The sequence below is a fragment of the Lycorma delicatula genome, chromosome 2 (genome assembly GCF_047948215.1).
Source record: "Lycorma delicatula isolate Av1 chromosome 2, ASM4794821v1, whole genome shotgun sequence".
Lineage (NCBI taxonomy): Eukaryota > Metazoa > Arthropoda > Insecta > Hemiptera > Fulgoridae > Lycorma > Lycorma delicatula.
The window spans coordinates 152,708,805-152,729,469 of NC_134456.1; the positions used below are offsets into that span (position 1 = coordinate 152,708,805).

Genomic DNA, 20,665 nt, shown 5'->3' on the forward strand with positions numbered 1-20,665 from the left:
ATTAATGTATTATTAAGCTTATTACTATTATCATCCTTTGTACCTCTTCAGGCTTAATTGAGCACGTTTCATTTCATTAGAAATGACATGTGGTTGAAATGGATTAAAAATAACACAATTGTTTAATAATTGATGGTTTTTTTTTTGTTTATCAACGTCCATTTTCCTAGAAATATAATTGTCGCATACAATAGGTAATGCTTCTGAAAAACTTCGCTATGGAATCCTACAATAGGTAATCTTTGCGTTACATGGCTGATAGTACAAATAAATGAAAGAATAGTACGTTACTAAAGTTGAGTTTCAATTCAAAAAGATTTTGAAATAAATCAGAATCTTCATTCATTTTATTCTTAATTAAATTGAACAGTTTTATAAACATTACTTAGAAAGTCATCAAGATTTTTTTCATGTACATTAAATGAAGATAGGGGTGATCTACCACACATAATTCTCTACTTTTATCAACTTCTGTTGACTATCAAACTTGTCGTACAACCTAATTGCCGATAATTCTTCTTCTTATGGATATATTTGAAATCCATTATGTCATTATAATTACAGCCACTAACATTCTTATCTTTATGATCATTGTTATGTGATTTATAGGTTGTATTTTGTTTCTTTCATTTGTAATCACCCATTATTCAATTTATAGTTGTAGATAACAAATAAAGACAATTTATATAAAGAATTATAAGGTTAAAAAAAATTAGTAAATAGAATAAGATAGATACAAAAACATTTATTTTTAAAGATTATAATGTACATCTAAAAGTTATGATTATTTTTCTTCAACTTCATATGTAATAGAAGGATTTTCAAAGTAGTGTATTGAATCATCATATAGCTCTTCTGGTAGTGGTTCATTATCTTCTTCAGGAAAATGTGTAGGAAAACCTGGTGGTTTTGATGTAAATTTTCTGAAAAGTGAAAAATATTCATTATATATTTTATTCAAATATTACTTTATACAAAAATAAAGTTTAACTCTTAACATTTATAATTGTAGTATTTTTGTATTTAATGATTCCCTTTCACAGCAAATTGAGGATTATAATACATTTGTTTTGTATGTTTTAGTCACCTATTGTTAACTTATCTACTACTGTCTTGTTAAATGTAATTTTTAAACAAATTTTGCTTTATATAAAAATTCTAATTATAATTTAAATGAAAATACAATTCAAGATTTCCAGCAATTCATAAAGACAACATATATATGAAAGATATTTTAAATTTCTTATTAGTTTTTTAAGTTTTACTGTTATTTTTGTTTTAATTTATTTCAATAAAAGAATGAGATACTTAATTCAACTTGTATTTACTTTTTTTATATAAATGTTCATGCTTAACTCTTTCACAAATGCTCAAATTTGATGATTGTTTTATTTTATAGTGGAATTTCCTCTGACATGTTTATAACCTACTGTCCACATTGAGAATCAAATTTTCTAGCGTCCCCAAAATTTTTAAATTTACCACCTGTTAAAAATAATAATTGGAACTACTGTTTTTAAAATGCGCTTTTAAAAACAGCAATTGTAATTATTGTTTTTAAATGTGACATATTCTACTTCTGAGTTGAAACTTACATTTTAAATGAGAGCAATTAAAACCACACATTAATCGTATTTGGAAATATATTTATTAAAATTACTTTTTTTGAAAGTAATTACAATTGTACCTATGTAGTTACATAACAACAATATTGACAGCATATTCAATATAACAATACAATAATTAAAACAATGTTTTCAATTGAAAAATTACACTTATAATAATGTGAAGGATGAATTTGATGTGCTTTTTCCCCAATTTTCTGTGAGCCTTCTACCCCCCCCCCCCCCGAACTGAAGGCCTCCAGTGCCCACAAGGGGGCACTGAGAACAACTTATTGCCCACTTTGAGAACAAATGATTTATACCAATCGTAGATGGTATATTATTACCATTACAGATGGAAAGTTTAAACATTTTGGGGGGCTAGAAAATTTTTGATCTTCAATATGCGCAGTGGGCGAAAAAGTTTGAGAATCTATGATCTATACCAATATCCCATTGTATGTTTTCCCCATTTAAGTGAACGATTTTATAAGTGAAAAAATACATGTCTATAGATTAATTTTTTTTTACTTTATTGTAATTATTGCTTAGAAACGAATTACTATAAGGAACTCATAAACTCTGATGTCATTCATAGAAGATTTAAGAAAATTAATTAGTAAAAAATCAGGTTAAAAATATACAGACATATTCCAGAGAATCAACTTATGATTATTAGTAATTTCAGTACATCATTTTTTTTCCATCTACTCTTCTTTTATAAAAAAAATCAAGCTTCTTGTGAATGACTTTTTTTCAATTGGGAACTGTTTTTTGTAGACCTATACATAATTTGAATAAATAAAATTAAAAAAAAAACATATTATGAAGTAAAAAATATTACTTTTTTAATTTTTACTAATTTTAACTTCTTGAAGCCAGTGCCCAATAAAATAAGGCTGATGAATTGTTTGTAGTTGAATGTTTAAAATTTTGCACTGATTTACACTGAATAAGTGTAAAATTTTGACATTGAATAAGTGAAAAAGTATTGTTTTTTACCTTATAGGTGTAGTGTTTAAATAAATATTTTATAATATAATGAGCATTTTAAACATAATTAATTTTCTTTTAATATCTTCTAAGTTTTAAATATTACATTAAATTACATGGCAACACCAGATTAAAAACCTAGCAAAGTCTAGCATTTACTCATGATTCAAAATTTATGTAACTGAACTTCAAATCTAATTTATTAATGAAATGACAAAAAAATTGTTTTCACACGAATAAGATCACATCTATTTTCATTGTATCCAGCATCTGTACACAACCTAACAAACATTAAAATAAATAATTCTGGCTATTTCCCAGTTTCCCATCATACATTACCTTAAAAGATAATAAAAATTAACAAATTACTAATAAGGTATTAAATATAAAACAAAATTTTACAGCGACATAAATAGAATACCTACTTAAGTGGTAATAAAGTATCATAAATGTAAACTACTGAATTCGTTTCTCCTGGTACAGCATTTCCTTTTACCCATATTACATTGTATTTTGTATTGATTCTCAAAATCTGCAACAAGCAAATAAAATAAAAGTTATTTAAGCACTTAACCATTACATTTTAAAAGTTATGTCATCTGATACTATAGAAAAATATAACCTTTTTTCAAGATAATGAAAAGTATTTGTTAGTATAAACAGACAGCAAACAGGTTAAAATGCCTGAAATTATAATAGAAAAAATTTGTAATTTCAGGATTTATTTAACAATTCAACAACTAAGAAGTGAAATATATGAATTTATGCAGCAGCCCTCTTTGTAGTTTGTGGGGTTAAGATATTTATTTGATTTCAATAAACCCAAAATTATAAATTAATTCTTATTTATAATACTAAAAAATAAAATAATAGATAAATAATTAAAATATCCTAAATATGTAAAATGATAATCTGGAGTTTGCAGTAACTGAAAGCATAATTTGCTTTTCATTTTGTACAAATATTATAAATAAGACTTCTGGTTATTAACATAGGTACATAACACAGGTACAATATTGAATTAGTTGAAGGTTGAAAAATGAGGCTACTTTAAAAAGAAAGTAACACCTTATGCTAGTTTTAATAACCACTTTCAACTGTTCCAATTTGTTTCACTCAATTTTGGTTTCTGCCAAGAACATCATCAATGAACATCATTATAAATTCTTTTCCTATTTTTCAATACCTCTTTAAAAATTTTAACAAATTATCCCATTGTACATTTTCAAAAGTATTCTCAAAATTTACAAATGGTTTATTATTCTTAAACCCTCATTTGAAGATTAGTCTGATGGCCTCCTTGTACAGATGCCCTTTCTGAAATCGTATCAGTTTCCTTTCCCCCACATTATATTTATTAATAAATCACTTTAGTATCACTTTTGATCCATGAAATCTTGGATAGTGCAGTAGTTTTCACACTTATCTGGTTGTATTTTTGTTTTTGGATGATAAGTTACACTTTTTCTAAAATCAATAGGTACTCTTCAGTCTCATAAATTCTCTATGAACAATAAAGTAACAATTGTTATTTTTCTAATTCTTCTTTTAACTCTTATAACAAAGACCTGTTTCCTTAATTTAATTCTACTACAGATAAATTAATTAAATTTGTTCTAATTTACTCCCTTGAATGACACCAAAACTGATATCAAGTGAATCACTTGACAGTATCGACTGAGATTATATACTTTCCTACCACACAGAGAGTTCTTCAACCAGACCAATGATCATCTTGTACATTCATAAATAATTTTTTTATTAATAGAATAATTTTTTCTGTCCACAGTATTAATGAATAGCTAAATTAAAAAAAAAAAAAAATCTAAATTAATTTACCCACAACTAGATATTATTATACACACAGTACTTTTACCGATTGATTTTTAACACACTTCCAAAAATTTTAAATATAATTATTATGAAAATATGTCTATAATAAAGAAATATCTTTGTTGTTTTAAATTCATTTGGAAACATACTAGCCAAGACACTAAGATTAACTAAACTCATAACAGATTAGCACTTCAGATATTATTATTTATCTTAAAAAATAATATCCATTGATACCAGAAGCTGAACTCCTACACATTTCATTCACACTCACACTTAATTATGAAAGAAGCTGATCCCAAAACTTTTTATGAATATTTTTAATCTGAACATTTTCATTCATACCTTTACACCACGGTGAATTCTTTTTCTAAGTCCCATATTTCCAGGCATTTTAGTTCCAAGCCATACTCCAGCTTTTTTGTTACCACCACCTATATTTCCAGGTCGTCTGTGTGTCTTTGTTACACCATGAGTTGCTGGCATTCCTTTAAAACCCCAACGCTTCATTACACCTTGGAAGCCTCTATTGATACTGTAAAAAATATAAAATCATAATTCAGTTATCATAATTTTATTTGTTTCAACTTGGTAATTATGATATTAAAACTACTTGCAAACAACATATAAAAAACTTCAAATAAGAACTAATCTGAATAAATGAATATACAACTGATGAAAATATTGACAAAATAAAGGAACTTGTGATCGATAATCGTAGAATCATTAGAAATTTAGTGAAGAGGTGGAAATCTCTTATGGGTCATGGTGAAATAATTTTGACTGACATCTTGGGTATGAAACAAGCAGTAGCAAAGTTTGTTACAAAACTGCCGAATTTTTAATAAAAACAACATTTCAGAACAATTTCTAGTTGACATCACTGCTGTCTCAGAATTGTTGAGATGTGCCATAACAGGTGATGAAACATGGGCATACAATTATGATACTGAAACAAAGATTCATCATTCAACCCGATGGAAGCTCCTTGAAGAACCACAGCCAAAAATTGCACACAGAGTTTAAATCAATGTTAAGGTACTTGTGACTGTTTTTTCAATTAAAATGGTGTCGTCCATTATGAATTCTTACTACAAGATTTTATGGTTAACAGACATTATTACTTAGCGGTTTTACATCGTTTAAGTGAGACAATGTGATGAAAATGAGCACAAATATTGGTAAAAAATCATTGGATTTGGCACTACAATAATGCTCCACTCACACTTCACTATTAATTCATGATTATTTAGCTGATAACATCATACTGATGCTGCTAAGTGACTACTGAAGTGCCAACTTGGTTTACCTTAAGACTAAACCAAAAAATGCTTTCCACAAATGCTTTAAGGACTGGAAGTAATGCTGGCATAAGTTTGTCGCATCTCTGGTGGACTAGTTAGAAGAGAACAATATCATATAAAACAATATTTTTTTTTGATAAAAATTTTAATTCTTGCTATTTTTTGGACCATACCTTGTAAAGTTAAAACTTAACTATAAAAAAAAAAAACAGTGGTAATGAGTTTGCTTACTTCCAGCAAAGCACAGTGGAACAGAATCTCCTAATCTTACAATCTTCTAATAGCAGCAAATGTTGAAAAGAATAAGGAATAGGCAAACGGGGCTGATGAACAACCTTAGAGTAAACAGTACTTGCATCAGAACAAATAATACCAATCTAGAGGAAAAGACTGCAGACATGACAGAAGAGAAGGGGATCCAAATAATCCTGTTTGTCATTTAACACCATAGGGTTTGCACAACTCTCACAAACACAGAAAGGGCCCTCATGAATAATGATGGATAGGGTTGGCAGAGCAAGACTAAGTTGGACTGGACACAATGACAGGTTGCGGGAATAAAGAAGAGCACACAGAAAATTTTAAACTGGGAGGAGGTGAACAGGAAGAGCAAAAGGCGATTAAAGAAAAAAATTATGGAAGAGAGTTAAAACATGATAGTAATCTACAATCCATTCCTGGCCCAGAATATTGGATGAAGAAATTTATGTAGATTACTGAAATGAATTAACAAGAATTATAATTATTGCAGTTAAATAAGAATAAGCCATAATGATGGTTTTAACTTACGTGGTGCCTCTAATGTCTACAACATCACCAGGTCTGTAATGTGATGCATAAAGTGGAGTGCCGGGTTGTATTGCTGCTTCAGGGGAGACCATAAATCGAGCTAAAACTCTCTTAGGCATTAAACCAGCTTTATTGAATAATCCTGTATATTGTTTAGTATACTGTAAAAAAGTACATCATTTTAATTACAAATATAATTATCAAAAACTCTAAGAGAATCGAAAAACAAAATATATGTAATAAAAGTTATTATAAATTTTATTGAATATACAAATATTAATCCTCTTTCTATCCTTAAAAAAATAAACAATGCATTCATAAATAAAGTCACACAACCCAAAACAGATGCTGACCCAACACTTCTAAATTTATTATTCAATTCAGTGTTCCTGGCAAGGCAGATATTTTTGAGACTATACTAAACAAGGCCAAAATGCATAGATCAATAACTAACTCATTGTTCCTATATCTATTTCAACAGTGTAAGCATGTCATCTTCATAAGTCCATTGGAAAATTATTTAATCACCGAGTCTTATTCTGAATGCAGAAATGTTTTAATAGTAATTTCATCAACAGTCCAGCACCAAATAAATTGATTATTTTATGTTTAGTAGATTTCATGAAACAGGAAATATAGTTAATTGTAAACATAGTGGTCGCTTACCAGTATTACATGATGAAAGTTGGAATACCTGTTATGTCGATTTAATGAAAAGTGACAAAACTTTCTCAACAAACTACTTTCAATTGTGGTAGTTCATAAGGCTATAAAAAATCTAGTTACCCCTATATCGAGTTCAAATAATGCATGAAGTTGGCAAGCCTGATTTTAACAGATGACTTCAGAACTGTAAATAGTTTAATTCTTTTCATTCGAGGAAGTGTGCATGTTTTAGATAACCTTTTATTCATTGAAGCATGGTTTTGGCTTTCTGGATATATTAACAATAGATTATGGAGTTTTGAGAATTTCTGAATTATCAATAAATTTGTTATTCAGCATGCAACTTCATGTTGCATGCTGAATAAAAAACCCATTTTTTTTTTTTTTTACTGAAATATTCAGAAAATAGTACAAATTTTATAACCTTGAATCCAAACAGTGAAACCACTGGTTACAGTAAAAGTGTGCTATATTCCACACACTTGACTACAGATTATTATGTGAATTTTTATGACTGCTTCCACAGGTCCTCGGACCTCTCACCACCATATTTTTATTTATGATATCATCAGAAAGATATTGTTCTTAAGATCAACCTAAACATTTTGGATGAATCGAAAGAATATGTTGAAGAAAACATATCTAACATCAATGAAGCAACTCTAAAGAAAGTTGTAATGAACATGAACAAAAGAGTTGATGTCTGAATCAGTGTACAATAGGGACATTTTGTACATTCATTTTGATATGCAAGTGCATAAAAAAAAAATTTTAAATATAATCTGCTTATTTTCCTGTATCATATAATTAAACTCTTGTCATTAAATAAATACAGTTTGTTTTAGATGTGGGCAGTGTGATGAAATGTACTTTTTCAATGTTTTTAATTTTTTGTATTAGGCAAAGAAAGAAAAAATGATAAATTTATTTATTATCACTGCCTTCATAATGCTATTAATTATATTTAAGATTTTATTTACTTCATAAAATTTTCAATTCTAACTAATCAACAATTATTTAAAAGACTATAATTTGAAATTTTTAATTATTCTCTATGTTAAGTTTTAACGCTTCTCAAATTTCACAGAATGATAAAAAAAATTAATTAGATAAGACGCTCATCAGAATGAGATAAAATGCTCATCAGAACATATTTTTATATTCATGTCAATGCTTAGGTCATTACCAGAGTAACTTAAGCAATATTTGGATTTTGTGAATCATTGATAAGCATTAAACTTTAACTTTGTTTTTACTATACATTATCTTGGTCCACCATCAGTAGATTACATCTTACAAAAAAAAGTAAATAAAATAAAAATTTTATAAGTTCCATAAATTTATTCTCCCCTTCTTGTTTTAAAATGCATAATTTTACATTTCAAACACAACAGTTTTATATTTATATGTTTCACAAATCCAACAATTTTGTAAGTCTTGGTCCAAAAAGAATAGTCCTATTCACATTGTAAGAAGATCCAGTTAATCAAACCTAAGCCATCACTCAATGAATAAGTGTGTAGATGAACACAAAGACTTCTATAATCTGATCTGTGAAATTAAAATTATATATATATATATATATATAAATTTTGCGGATTAAAATAAAAACATTAAAAATATTAACATATACTTTGCAATTAAAATGTTAATGTAGTTAATATATGTTAATAATATTCAATATTAATTAATCAATATTCTGGTTATTTCTACTTTTTTTGTTTGCATACTGTAAGTCATCCTTCTTGGTGGCTTTTCTTTTTGTTTTGGTGTTTTTTTTAAAAATAAAATACAGATGTTTTAGCTGTTAAATATAATTCAAAGAAATTTGTTACTTAATCAGTTGTTACATTGGCAACAGCCATACGGGCTCTTTGTGATTGGTTGTTGTGTTTGACAGCGGCCATCTTGCATTGATCTGATTGGTTTTCCTTTGTTTACATTTCCATCTGATTTATTAACCTCTTATTTATTAAAAAACTGTACAAATTAAAAATAGATAGATAGATTTATTAAAAATAGATGAAAACAATCTTTGATGCGGGTTATATATCGTGCTAAAATTTCAGCTCAATCGGTGCAGAACATTTTGAGTTTTTGAAGCATACACAAACAAACTTAACATTTTTATATATAAAGATTTATGCAGGATCCCATGAAAGTCGACTTTTGGTATTCATTTTTTAGGTTTGTTACTGTGTTTGGTGGTTATTTTTTGTTATTTGAGATATATATGTATATTATTACAAAAATTTCAAATAAGATTTTATGCATAATAAATTTACATTCTCAGAAAGAATAAACAATATTATAATTGAATAGGTGGGCCTAAAATAAAATAATTTTCTTGTATAAATGGAAAAATAATAGTAACATGTTCTGATGCTTTAACATGTACAAAAGAGACAAGTTTATCAACATGCTACTGCTCATAAAGAAATTTTTTTAGGCCCAGGATGGAGAACTATGGCACTAACAAAAAAGTTACAAAAGAGCAATGTAACCAAGACTAAGTTATACTAGTAACTGAGTAGAGTAGCATGATAACTAAAAGAAAAAAAAAAGAATAAAAAAACTTGCAAAGAATACCTAAAAAATTCACCCACTATAAGACAAATAAAAATATTAATTGATATTTGAAAACCAAAACAATGATTTACCATTTGTGGATCCATACTTTCAGCTCCAACTAAGAGACAACCATATTCATTTTCTCTTAAAAATCGTGGTACTCTTAAATGTGGAGTGTATTCCTCAGGAGGCGTATAACTGACTACGTGATTATCAACCACCTGTAACACAAAACATGTACATTATTTGTAACAATAGGATCTCATGATTTTGTGAATAGTCATAATTGGTTACAGGTATGAAAAAAAAAAATGGCAATTTTTTTATCAGTTTCATTTATTTATTCTACATATAAAAAGTTCCATGTGAGAGTAATCTTCTTACAAGAGTTTGCAATGTTCTATTACAATGGTACAAGATAAAAAAAAAGTTGGCTTAAACATTCTAATGCAAGTTTCATAATAATTTTAAGAATATTTCTTACGTTTAGTACTTATAAGAGAACAAATTTTACTGATTTAAAAATGTATACTAAAAAAATTTTTATATATGTAAAAACATATATACATATATATATATATAAATTTTTTTTCAATGACAGCATCCATACAATTCATAAATTTCAAAGAAATTCCTCACTGTTTCAGAACAACTCCACAATATGTTCAGAAAAAGATTTAATGTTTCAATTTTTATTTTATTTTTACAAGAAATAAAAATAGATTAAATTTGTATTTTTGGAAGATTAATTAAGTAACTGTAAATGAGATCAATGATAGCTATAGTAGGAAATGATGAAAAAGAAGGGATGCATGTCAGAAGAGGAGCGACACAAAAATATTGTTTGTTACCACCAATATGTTTGAAAATACATACATACACACAGATAAATTAATAGAGAAAGTATTAAAAAAAGTAAGAGGCATTTTAGTGGTAGGTGAATGAATAAGGGCAATTAAGTATGTGTAGAATTAGTAGCAGAACTGGAGTTCAGATGTAAAATACTGTAAGACTGAGAAAAGTTTAAAATGAAGATAATTAAAGAGAAAATTTAGAGAAAGTTGGCTCTGTTAACTTATCACTGGAAGAAAGATGAAAACATAATATATAAAGTTATTAAAGTATTTTGGAAGTTTTGGTATTTTGGAATGACTAAGTGAAAGCTATATGGAGGAAGTAAAATGCAAACTATCTATGGGGGAAAAATAGGTTTTTAAAAAATAAGGTAAAAGGATTACTGACGATAAGTTAGATTCTGATTTAACAGACGAAAAGGTTTTGCCTAATGCTTTTATGTGGAGGGCGTTATCACTTGGATCAGAATTGTGGAGAGTCAGAAAGAAGGAAGGGAAGTCATGGATAATTTTGAAATAATAATTAATAATAATATTAGTCTAGATAAGAATAAGAGAGGAGCAGAATTATGTAAGATGAAAATGAAGAGGAAAACATTTTGACTGAAACATTTTCTGTGTAAAATTGTCTCCAGTGATAGGATCAAAGAGAGAAAAGTTGATGGAAAGGGTAGCGGATAAGGAAGGGCCAAGTTGCTTACAAGCATTACGAAAGGGAAGAAGCTGGAAGAAGATATCTAATTATAATATTGTAACAAGACCAGTATAACGAACCTGAGTAATGGATTCCTACCAATTAAGAAAGTAGTAGAAAATATAATAATGGGAGGGATCCAGAAAGGGGCTAAAAGAAACCCCTTTTAGTAAAGGTAACAGGTCCGTTTAACAATTGTCTTTTGTAATAGTGCCTACTGACACACCTAAACAAATGTTGTTCCGTGAGAAGAGTTACCAGATCAGGGTAGGGATTTCATGGAATATGTGAGGACGGACGATCATTCTCATGCTTCAAGTTAATGTAAGAAATATATGGGAATTAAAAAACATATCTTAATGAATTTACTTTGGATATTCATTTCCCATGATATAATGAATATAAAAATACATCAAATACTAACAAAAAAAAAAAAAATATTTTAAAACATTTTTTTAATGAAAAAGAAAAAAATCTTTTTTTAATAATTAAATCAATGTTATTTTGATTATGTTGAAAGTGTATGGCACTTTCGACATAATCACTCATTTCTAGTAACTATTTTTTAAATTATAATTACATGTAAAATACTGCAATCATATGTAGATGAGAAAAAAAATTATTAAGAACATTTTTATATTCATTTAATTATTTAATGAAAGTTCAAGTTCATGTTACATCATAATCACACACTATACAAAAAACTGTGTATTTACTGACATATATATATTAAATATTATCTGATTAATAAAGCCGAATTAGTGTGGTAAAGTTATAAGAGAATTATACACATTTCATTATTCAAGTATTCAACAAATATTTTTTTACAAAGGTACTTAACCTTTAAAATAGTTGCATTCCTCTAAATAATAAATGACAATATCCTATCAATGAAAACTCTTTTCAGACATGTAATTTCTTGAATAGCTTTAATTGTCAGAAATCAATGCAAATAATGACTGGTTATATAACGTGTGTAAAAATAACAGCGCTGGCACGTACAAGTATATATATACTTAGATCATATATGGTGAAAGAAAAACAAAAGAAGTTTACACACCCCTATATGATGGTCCCTCTTTCTTAAGAGATAAGTTCTATGTACAACTGCTTAAATTTAAAAACTGTTTCGTATTAAATATATGTAACAAAAGAAATAAGGTAAAATATAAATTAAAGTCAAAAAACCATGTATACATAACTAGATAAGTAAATAAATAAATGAATTTGAAAAATGTCTGTTCTTCAATTTCTCCATTATTTATGAAAAAATTACAAATCATTCTTTGTTTACACAGCAGTTGATTTATTTGCAGTTGTAATTTTCATTTGCAGGGTGGACAACCTTCCTGCAGGACTAATTTTCGTTCTGCAACAATGTCATACTGCCACCCGTTGCTCTGCTTTGGGGTATAAGTACTTTATATCTCTGAAAACAATGTGAAAAATGTCAAAAAGTAGATTTCTAAAAAAATAAAGTAAATGGATTGGTGCCTTTTACTTCTGGTTTAGACATATATGGATTGATAAAAACATAAATCAGTAATTCGAAAGATTTTTATACATCAAAGCAGCAATAAAAAAAGATTTATCAACGTATCCTCCCCTATTTGATACTCATAAAATTTACAGAAGAAATAACTTTTAAAATATCACTAACATCAAACCATTTATACATAATCATAACCTGTAACAATGTAGTTAACATATGTCGTCCTTCTTTGGTCCACATTGGATAAATACCAATCTTCCGAGCAATTAGTCCAGTTCTTCTGGTTTTTAGCATCCATTCTCCTCTCTGTAGTGGTTCCTTCTTTAATGGCGTTTTCAACTGATAAGTTGAAATGCCACTGATAATTGCAGGTGGCCCATATTTTTCCTTTATTATTTCATTGACAAATAATTTATTTTCTGCAGTTAATCGTTCATTATAGTTCTGAAAAAAAAAAGAATAAAAATTAAAGAATTAATTGGAAAACTCTAAGAGGAATCTAATTTAATATAACAAAATACCCTGATAACATAAATTGAAAAAAAAGAAAATACTACCAAAAACTTAGCATACTGTATGTATGAATTCCACTGAGATAGAGAAAATATATTAAACAATTAGATTTCAAATAGTAATTACATACTTCTTCAGAAAAAATGCTCAAGATAAACTAGAGGAATTGGGTTTATAAGGAGGAAGATTTTAGATTACATAAAGTAAACAATGAGGCTGTTAATTGTCAGTTAGGTTGACAATTTTGGGCATTTGGTGAGATATCTATAAAAGTAATTGTCTTTTTGAGTCTACATTAGGTCTGAAAAGTTCCCGAACTAAATTTCTGTTGTCAATACAAATAGTATCATCTCTCGGCGAACCAAGGAACTATGTAGTACGATGTTTGATGAGTGTCACATTTCATCACTCCAGTCTTGAGTTATATTCGGCTGTGTACATTGTGTTCATGAGACCTTATGCGAGCTCGTGACATAGAACAGAGAAGTGCGATAAAACTTTGTTTGATTTCAAAAATCTTTTGCTGAGACTTATACTGTGATACAGCAAGCATTTGGTGATGAAGCCACATCTTGTACTACAACATACATATGATGAAGTGGTTTAAAGATGGTAGAGTCATTGGACGTACATGCATGCCTGCTTGAATAACCTCATCTAGCAGAAGAGCTAAACATTGGTAAAGACAAGGTACGTGTAAGTACAATTCTAACAGAAAAAATGAACCGCCTAAAGGTATGCTCTTGTTTTGTTCCACATTTGTTGACTGAAGAACAAAAACAGGTGCATCTTTCCTGCGCTCAAGACTTCGTTGAAACTGTCAATAGTGACCCAAATTTTTTGCAAACAACTGTAACTGGGAATGAATGCTGGTGCTTCATATATGATCCGCAAATGAAGCGTCAATCTGATGCTTGTTTGAGTCCTGGAGTATAAAGACTAGTGAAAATCAGGCAGCAAAAATGAAGAGTGAAAATGATGTTGATTGCATTCTTCGACTGAAAGGATTCATCATGAATTTATTCCAACTGGTTAAACAAAGAATTCTAAATTTTATTTGGAAGTAACGAAACGCCTGATGCATCGTATTTGTCAAATCCAGTTTGAGCACTAGGATCCGAGCAGTTGGTCTCTTGCATGACAATACCCTGGCACACATGGCAACAGTTTTAACATGTTATTACACTGCAAATCAAATCACCATCTTATCCCTTCCTCCCTACTTACCCGACTTGGCTCCAGCAGACTATTTGCTGTTCTCGAAACTCAAGTTGAAGATGAAAGGCCACTTTTTCAATGACAATCCGGCCATCCAAAAGGCTTGCAGCGATCAGTTGAAAGCGATTCCACAAAGTGTATAACTAGAGAAGGGTTCTATGTAGAGGGCTAATGTGAGTAAATTAATTTACCTTTAAATATGTATTTTTATTTAATTTAGTTTGGGAACTTTTTAGACATACTGTGTAAACTCAAAATTAAGGAAAAAGGAGGATAACATTCAGATAGGTGAATAATATCTTAGTTGAAGAACTTGGGATGAAGATTCTTCTTATCAAGACATTAATTTAGTCTTTTCTGTGCAAGATGTACAAAATAACTCTTGTTAATGTTTTGTGTTTTTGGTTTTTTTGTGTAGAATGGGGGAAAAAAACACAAAGCATTATAACGCTGAATTTTACAATAAAAAACTTCTATTCCTCATAATTCATCAATTAGTAAAGATTATATTCTGTTACAAATAAATCACAATACTATAAAACTGTCAGTAAGGTATTAATATGAAAAATTTCTAATAAAATCAAATGGACCACCATTAACGCTTAGGTGCCATATCTGTTTTTGAGGGTTTTGTTTTTTAAAATTAATTTTTCAGCTTGATTAAAAAAATTGGAACCACAGAAATTTACTAGTATAAAAATGTCAGTTTTATTTATATTGAATGTTTTTAAATATGATGATGGTTTTTAAAGCCTTCTTCATCTAGTATATACCAATGTCATTTAGTATATTCAGTACTTATCAGCTCTATTTCTACAGTATTGTTTACAAAAATTTCAGTAAAAGCAGACTTTTAAATACCTCTTCTAAAATGTACTGATTGCACCTGTGCTAGAAGCAAGTGTATACAAACCAGAACAACAAACCAAACATTTTTATAAATGCCATTTTCTGTTATTTAGTTAAAAGTTTATATTCTTTTCATTAACCTCAAACTGCACAAATAAATGCTTTAAATTGATTTGAAAGCATTTTTCCAATTTTGAAACGGTACTACATTTTTTTCTTTTAATGGAACACAGCAGTTTCACTATACCATGAGGATTTACTGTTATTTAAAAATGTCTACATAAACAACTTAATAACCCTTAAAAATTGGTATTATATAAGAATCACCCATCCATTAATTTTCAGATTCAAAACTACCAATTAATTTCAATTTCATTTGTCACACTTAAATTTTTGAGTAAAAGATGCACCATACACATTTTTCATTTCTACAGGTTTTTGCAACATTATTTGGTAACAGTTGTATTTTTCTAACCTGTGGTGTTTGAAAATATTTCTGTACACTTGAATTTAAAATGTTAAATATTATTAAAAAGCCGAACATGATTTATACAATCTTTATTTGGAAAAGTTAATGGCTTATAAATAAATTCAAACATTTTATCCAATAAAAGATAATCAAAAACTGGGCAAAACATAATAATTAAAATTTCTCACTATGCCATGAAATACCACTTTAATCTTTTTTTAACATACCAGTTAACTCTTTCCATGCTGAACTTATATGTCAAATGCAGTTAATGCTGTTGAAAATAATACATCTTATAAAATGTATACCTGGTGATTGTCTATAAACAACAATTTTTCTCTAAATACTCAAGGCAGTACTGAAAAATATTAACACTTACAGCACGTTCTTTCTTCAAGAACCATAAAGGATATCGTAATTTAGGTGTGACAGGCCGCAAATGCTTCTTAGTTGGCAACTTTGCACCTGGCTCATTTTGTTGTGATAGTTGAGAACTCCCACTGAAGCTGCAAAAAAAGTTCTTATTTTTAAGTCAATAAAGAAAGGGTACTTCTATGTTAAGAGGGCACTTGATTTTTACTGTTTTCTGTTGTTATTTTGTATGTTAATTATTGTATTTACTTTAAATATCACTTTTGTCATTAATAAGTTGTACATAATTTGTATAATTAATGTTAATTAGAAGAGGTTAGTAAGCGTTATGTTAGATATTTTACAAAGTTCAGTACACAGAATCGTTAGTTACTTTACTGAACCTAATGCTCCGTAACCTTGTCTAATTAAAATTAAATATGCAAACTGTATACAAATTATTAATAAAGAAAGTGATATTTAAAAACTAGATACAATGTAACACTACTGCTTCAGCACAGAAGTAATTAATGTAATAAATAGGAAAAATTTATTACAACCTCCTCCTTCAACCACAAAAAAGAGAAAATGCTTTCACACTGTTAAACAGTTTTTAACAATAAAAAGAAAGAAGTTCTTAATTTATTCAACTTGTATAAACTTTTTTTAAGTTCTACCCTTGAGCATACAAGCTGACTTCAATGAATATATTTTATTTCTTAGAGGTAGTAAGCATTCCTGATATAAAACATATCAGTTGTGAAAATAATTTCTGTTATTATAATCTCTATTTATTTCAAAATGTCTGCCATTCTTGAAACAAATTCAATGGAAGAAGAGCATGTTGTGATTAAATTTTTATCCTCTAAAGGTGCTAAATCATTGAAATTCACTTGGGGATGTTAAAACAGAATGGTAAAAAGTTTATTAACCACACAAATTTTGAATTGTGGAAAAGAACATGGAACCAAGGAAAAGTGGATTGAACAAGTGTTACTAATTTTCATCATAGCAGAAGTCTGGTGGAAGTTTTGACTGATGCTTTGCAATTTATCTGTATCAATCCTTTATTTGCAAGAGTAGACAAATTTAGGAGACTGCTGAAACTCCTAGTGCAAGTATCAACAGCGTTCATCCATTATCCATGATAATCTGATTGCCACATAAAATATTCGACGTGGGTTCTGAGCTAGTAGATTCAAAATCACAGATACCCAATTCACATTTGTATGCAACTTACAATGATAGTTTTAGCAAAGGTAATGCTTTTGTAGATTGAACAAGTAATAACTTGTGGTGAAACTTGGATTTAGCACTTTTGGCTTGAATCCTAATGTCTGAATGTGGAATGGAAACATCAGTGTTTGCCAGCTAGGAAAAAATTCTAACCCTATGCAACAGCAGGTAAAGTAAGCTAATGGTGTTTTGAAACTATAAAGGCCCAATTTATTGCAATTATTTGGAAAAACGATGTACAATCAAGAGGGAGTACTACTGTGATATGCTAGAAAATAAAGTAAAACCTACAATAAGGCGGAAACATCCTGATTCTCTTTCAAAAGGTATAATTCTTCCATAGTTTACAAGAAATTAGTCATGATAAATAATAATGTTTCTATCACGAAAAATAAGAGAAAAAAATCATTATTCAGAACTTTAAACTTGTAGAAAAAAAGATTTTTGTTATTTCAGAAATTATCTTACATTCACTGGGTTTAAATATAAATTAAATACATCTAGTGAGTTTTATTTTATTGTTTATAAAATAATTGTATCTTTTTACATTTGTAATTTTTTCTTGTATTTTGGATTAATTAGTGTTTATTGTTTAAACACTGATTAGTGATGGACAGTCATCACTCACGATGTTCTACTGCATAATGATTTATCACAACTTCTCTGGAAAAAACATGAAATTTCATTTGTAAAAAAGATCAACATTTTAATCTCTAAAATACTCTTTTGGAAATTCTCTGGAAACATAAGAAAAGTAATTCCTTGGTTTAAACGATTAACACTGACTTCACAAAAAATACCAGAAAAAATTAAGATATTTTATAAACAATAAAATAAAACTAACTACAATTATTTAATTTATATTTAAACCCAGTGAAGATAAGATAATTTCTGAAATAATGAAAACCTTTTTTTCTAAAAGTTTAAAGTTCAGAATAACGATTTTTTTCTATCATTTTTCATGACAGAATTGAAATTTTTTATTAAACTCTAAATTATGCGACAGGGATGAAAAAATGAATAATAATTAAAATTTTTTATTCAAATTCAGTTAACTATCCAGGGGCCAGATAATTAGGCTTACCACATCCAGGATTAGCCCGGACAGTCCTAGTTTTTTTAGTGCTGTCCGGTTTGAGAATTTTATGACTGGTGAGGATTTTTAAAACTTTTAAACCTATATGTTCAACATAGTGTTTTTAAACATTCCCTTATAGTCATGTATCTTTTAGCTGACCTTGGTGTAAGCACTTTTGTCGATTTTGATGGAGGCGTGGCTACCAGTCTCGCCACAACTTTTTACTTAGTCAGTTGGCAAGTAACTTGCCAAGTAGACAAGTAACTTGTCTACATGTTTTTGATAATTTTATTTCTAATTGTTTTTTTTTTGTTTTTTCATTGTTTAGCAATGGACAAAAGAAAATGTGTGTTTAATGTTAACCTGCAACAGGAATACAAATTTCTGAAGTTGTGTAATGGCAGTAACAATGAATGTGTTTATTGCACACTGTGTACTGGAGAATTTTCTGTTGCACATAAAGGAAAAGGTAATATTGAAGACAACTAAACATAGGAGTGGTATTAACGCTACTGATTCAGCAAAATAATAGATTTTTTTAAAGCCACAAATGGGAATAACAATAACAGTGATCTGGAGTGTGCTGCTAAACAAGTTACATTTTCATATCACACTACTAGACACGAACTCGGTTTCAAAACATCTAAACTGGTTAAAAAGTTATATGACCCAAAATTTTTATCTGCTAGAACCAAAACCGAGGCAATTATTGTTAATGTTATTTAGTCATTTATATTTGATGATGTGTTGCGTTCTTTGGAAAACATTAATTATGAAACAGTAATGATAGTTAGCTCAAACAGAAGTGAAGTAAAACTTGTTGTAAAATATTTTGGTCTGGAGGAAGGAATTCAAGTTAAACTTATAAATTTTGATGAAGTGTCAGGTGAAACTGATCAAATTTTTAATCAGCATCTTTTGCAGTGAGTCAAAAAATACAAACTTGAAAAAAGTTGGTTCGTTATACTGCCGATAATAGTAATTATGATGGTGTGAAGAGAAAGGGAAATGAAAATGTGTTCAGAAACGTTTTAAGTGATGTTGATAGACTTATTTTACAAAATAGTTTTTCGGCCACACTGTGCACAGTTCAGTACAAACAGCATGTGATTCTCTACTGCTGAATGTAGAAGATATTGTTTAATAATTTATAAATATTTTTACATATATACACTAAGAGTAACAAAACTTAAAAAAGAATTGCACAAGTTGTTTGCGATATCTTTGCCTGGGAAACTGCTCTTGTTGAGAGAGTTTTTTCAATTATGGGAAGCACTTGGCCAGCAGAAGGGGGTAGACTTTCAGTATCTACTAAATGTTAAAATTAATTCAGAACTTTCTTGTTGTGAATTTTATGATGAAATTAAAACAAACAAACCACTTCTAAATAAAGTGAAAACTACAACTGAATACATAAAGTTCAATATTTCAGTTAACTGTTAAGACATTTTAAGTAATTTCAAAAATACGTCCTGGGTTGGAACCAAACAAATACGGTAAGCCTACAGATAATATACATTAGAACCAGAATTACCCTCATTGCGTTTACTAACCTTATCCTAGTGATGCAATATCCATTCGGTTTAAACCATTTGATCTGTTGAAGGCAAAACATGGTAACAAAATATTCAATACGTGTATATATATATATTGTTAAATAATATCCCAATTGCTAGGGTATCATCCACCTTTTAATTATGCATAATGAAATAATCAATTTCTATTTGAAATAAAACTTAGCAACGTAACAACATAACCTACAACAACCACGAACTTTTATGGAACAAAATTTGTATATTAAATACCAACATAAAATGTAAAAATAATACAATCTTACGAGAAAAATATAACCACTAATTAGATTTACTTAAAAATCTGTGTGAAAAAGATTTAAAATATTGTTATTTTTTTAAAATTTCAAAATTTATTAGTGCAACTTGACTTCTACACTAAGTTTTCAATAACGAACGTTTTGAAAAGAAAACAGCAAATTGATGTACTTAGGTATAAATTAGACCTGTAAGATGAAAATTACCATAAGTATTCTTCAATCACTCTAATGATCGATTATAACAAGTTTTGGAAAAGGAAAAATTAAACCAAATAGAAAAAGTTGAACACAAAGTGGAGGTTGGTCAAACTGGTTGATAT

At 28.6% G+C, this 20,665-nt stretch overlaps 1 protein-coding gene across 1 annotated transcript; it reads right to left on the minus strand.

Moving 5' to 3' along the window:
* Positions 1-730: 730 nt before the first annotated feature.
* On the minus strand, positions 731-20,302 carry mRpL3 (mitochondrial ribosomal protein L3). The gene is made up of 8 exons (XM_075356500.1): positions 20,068-20,302; positions 16,229-16,355; positions 12,996-13,244; positions 9,850-9,981; positions 6,524-6,684; positions 4,776-4,965; positions 3,023-3,129; positions 731-923 (listed from the first exon to the last, which is right to left on the minus strand). The coding sequence occupies exons 1-8, from the start codon at positions 20,127-20,129 to the stop codon at positions 785-787; spliced, it is 1,167 nt and encodes a 388-aa protein (XP_075212615.1). The 5' UTR covers positions 20,130-20,302; the 3' UTR covers positions 731-784.
* Between the last annotated feature and the right edge of the window lie 363 nt (positions 20,303-20,665).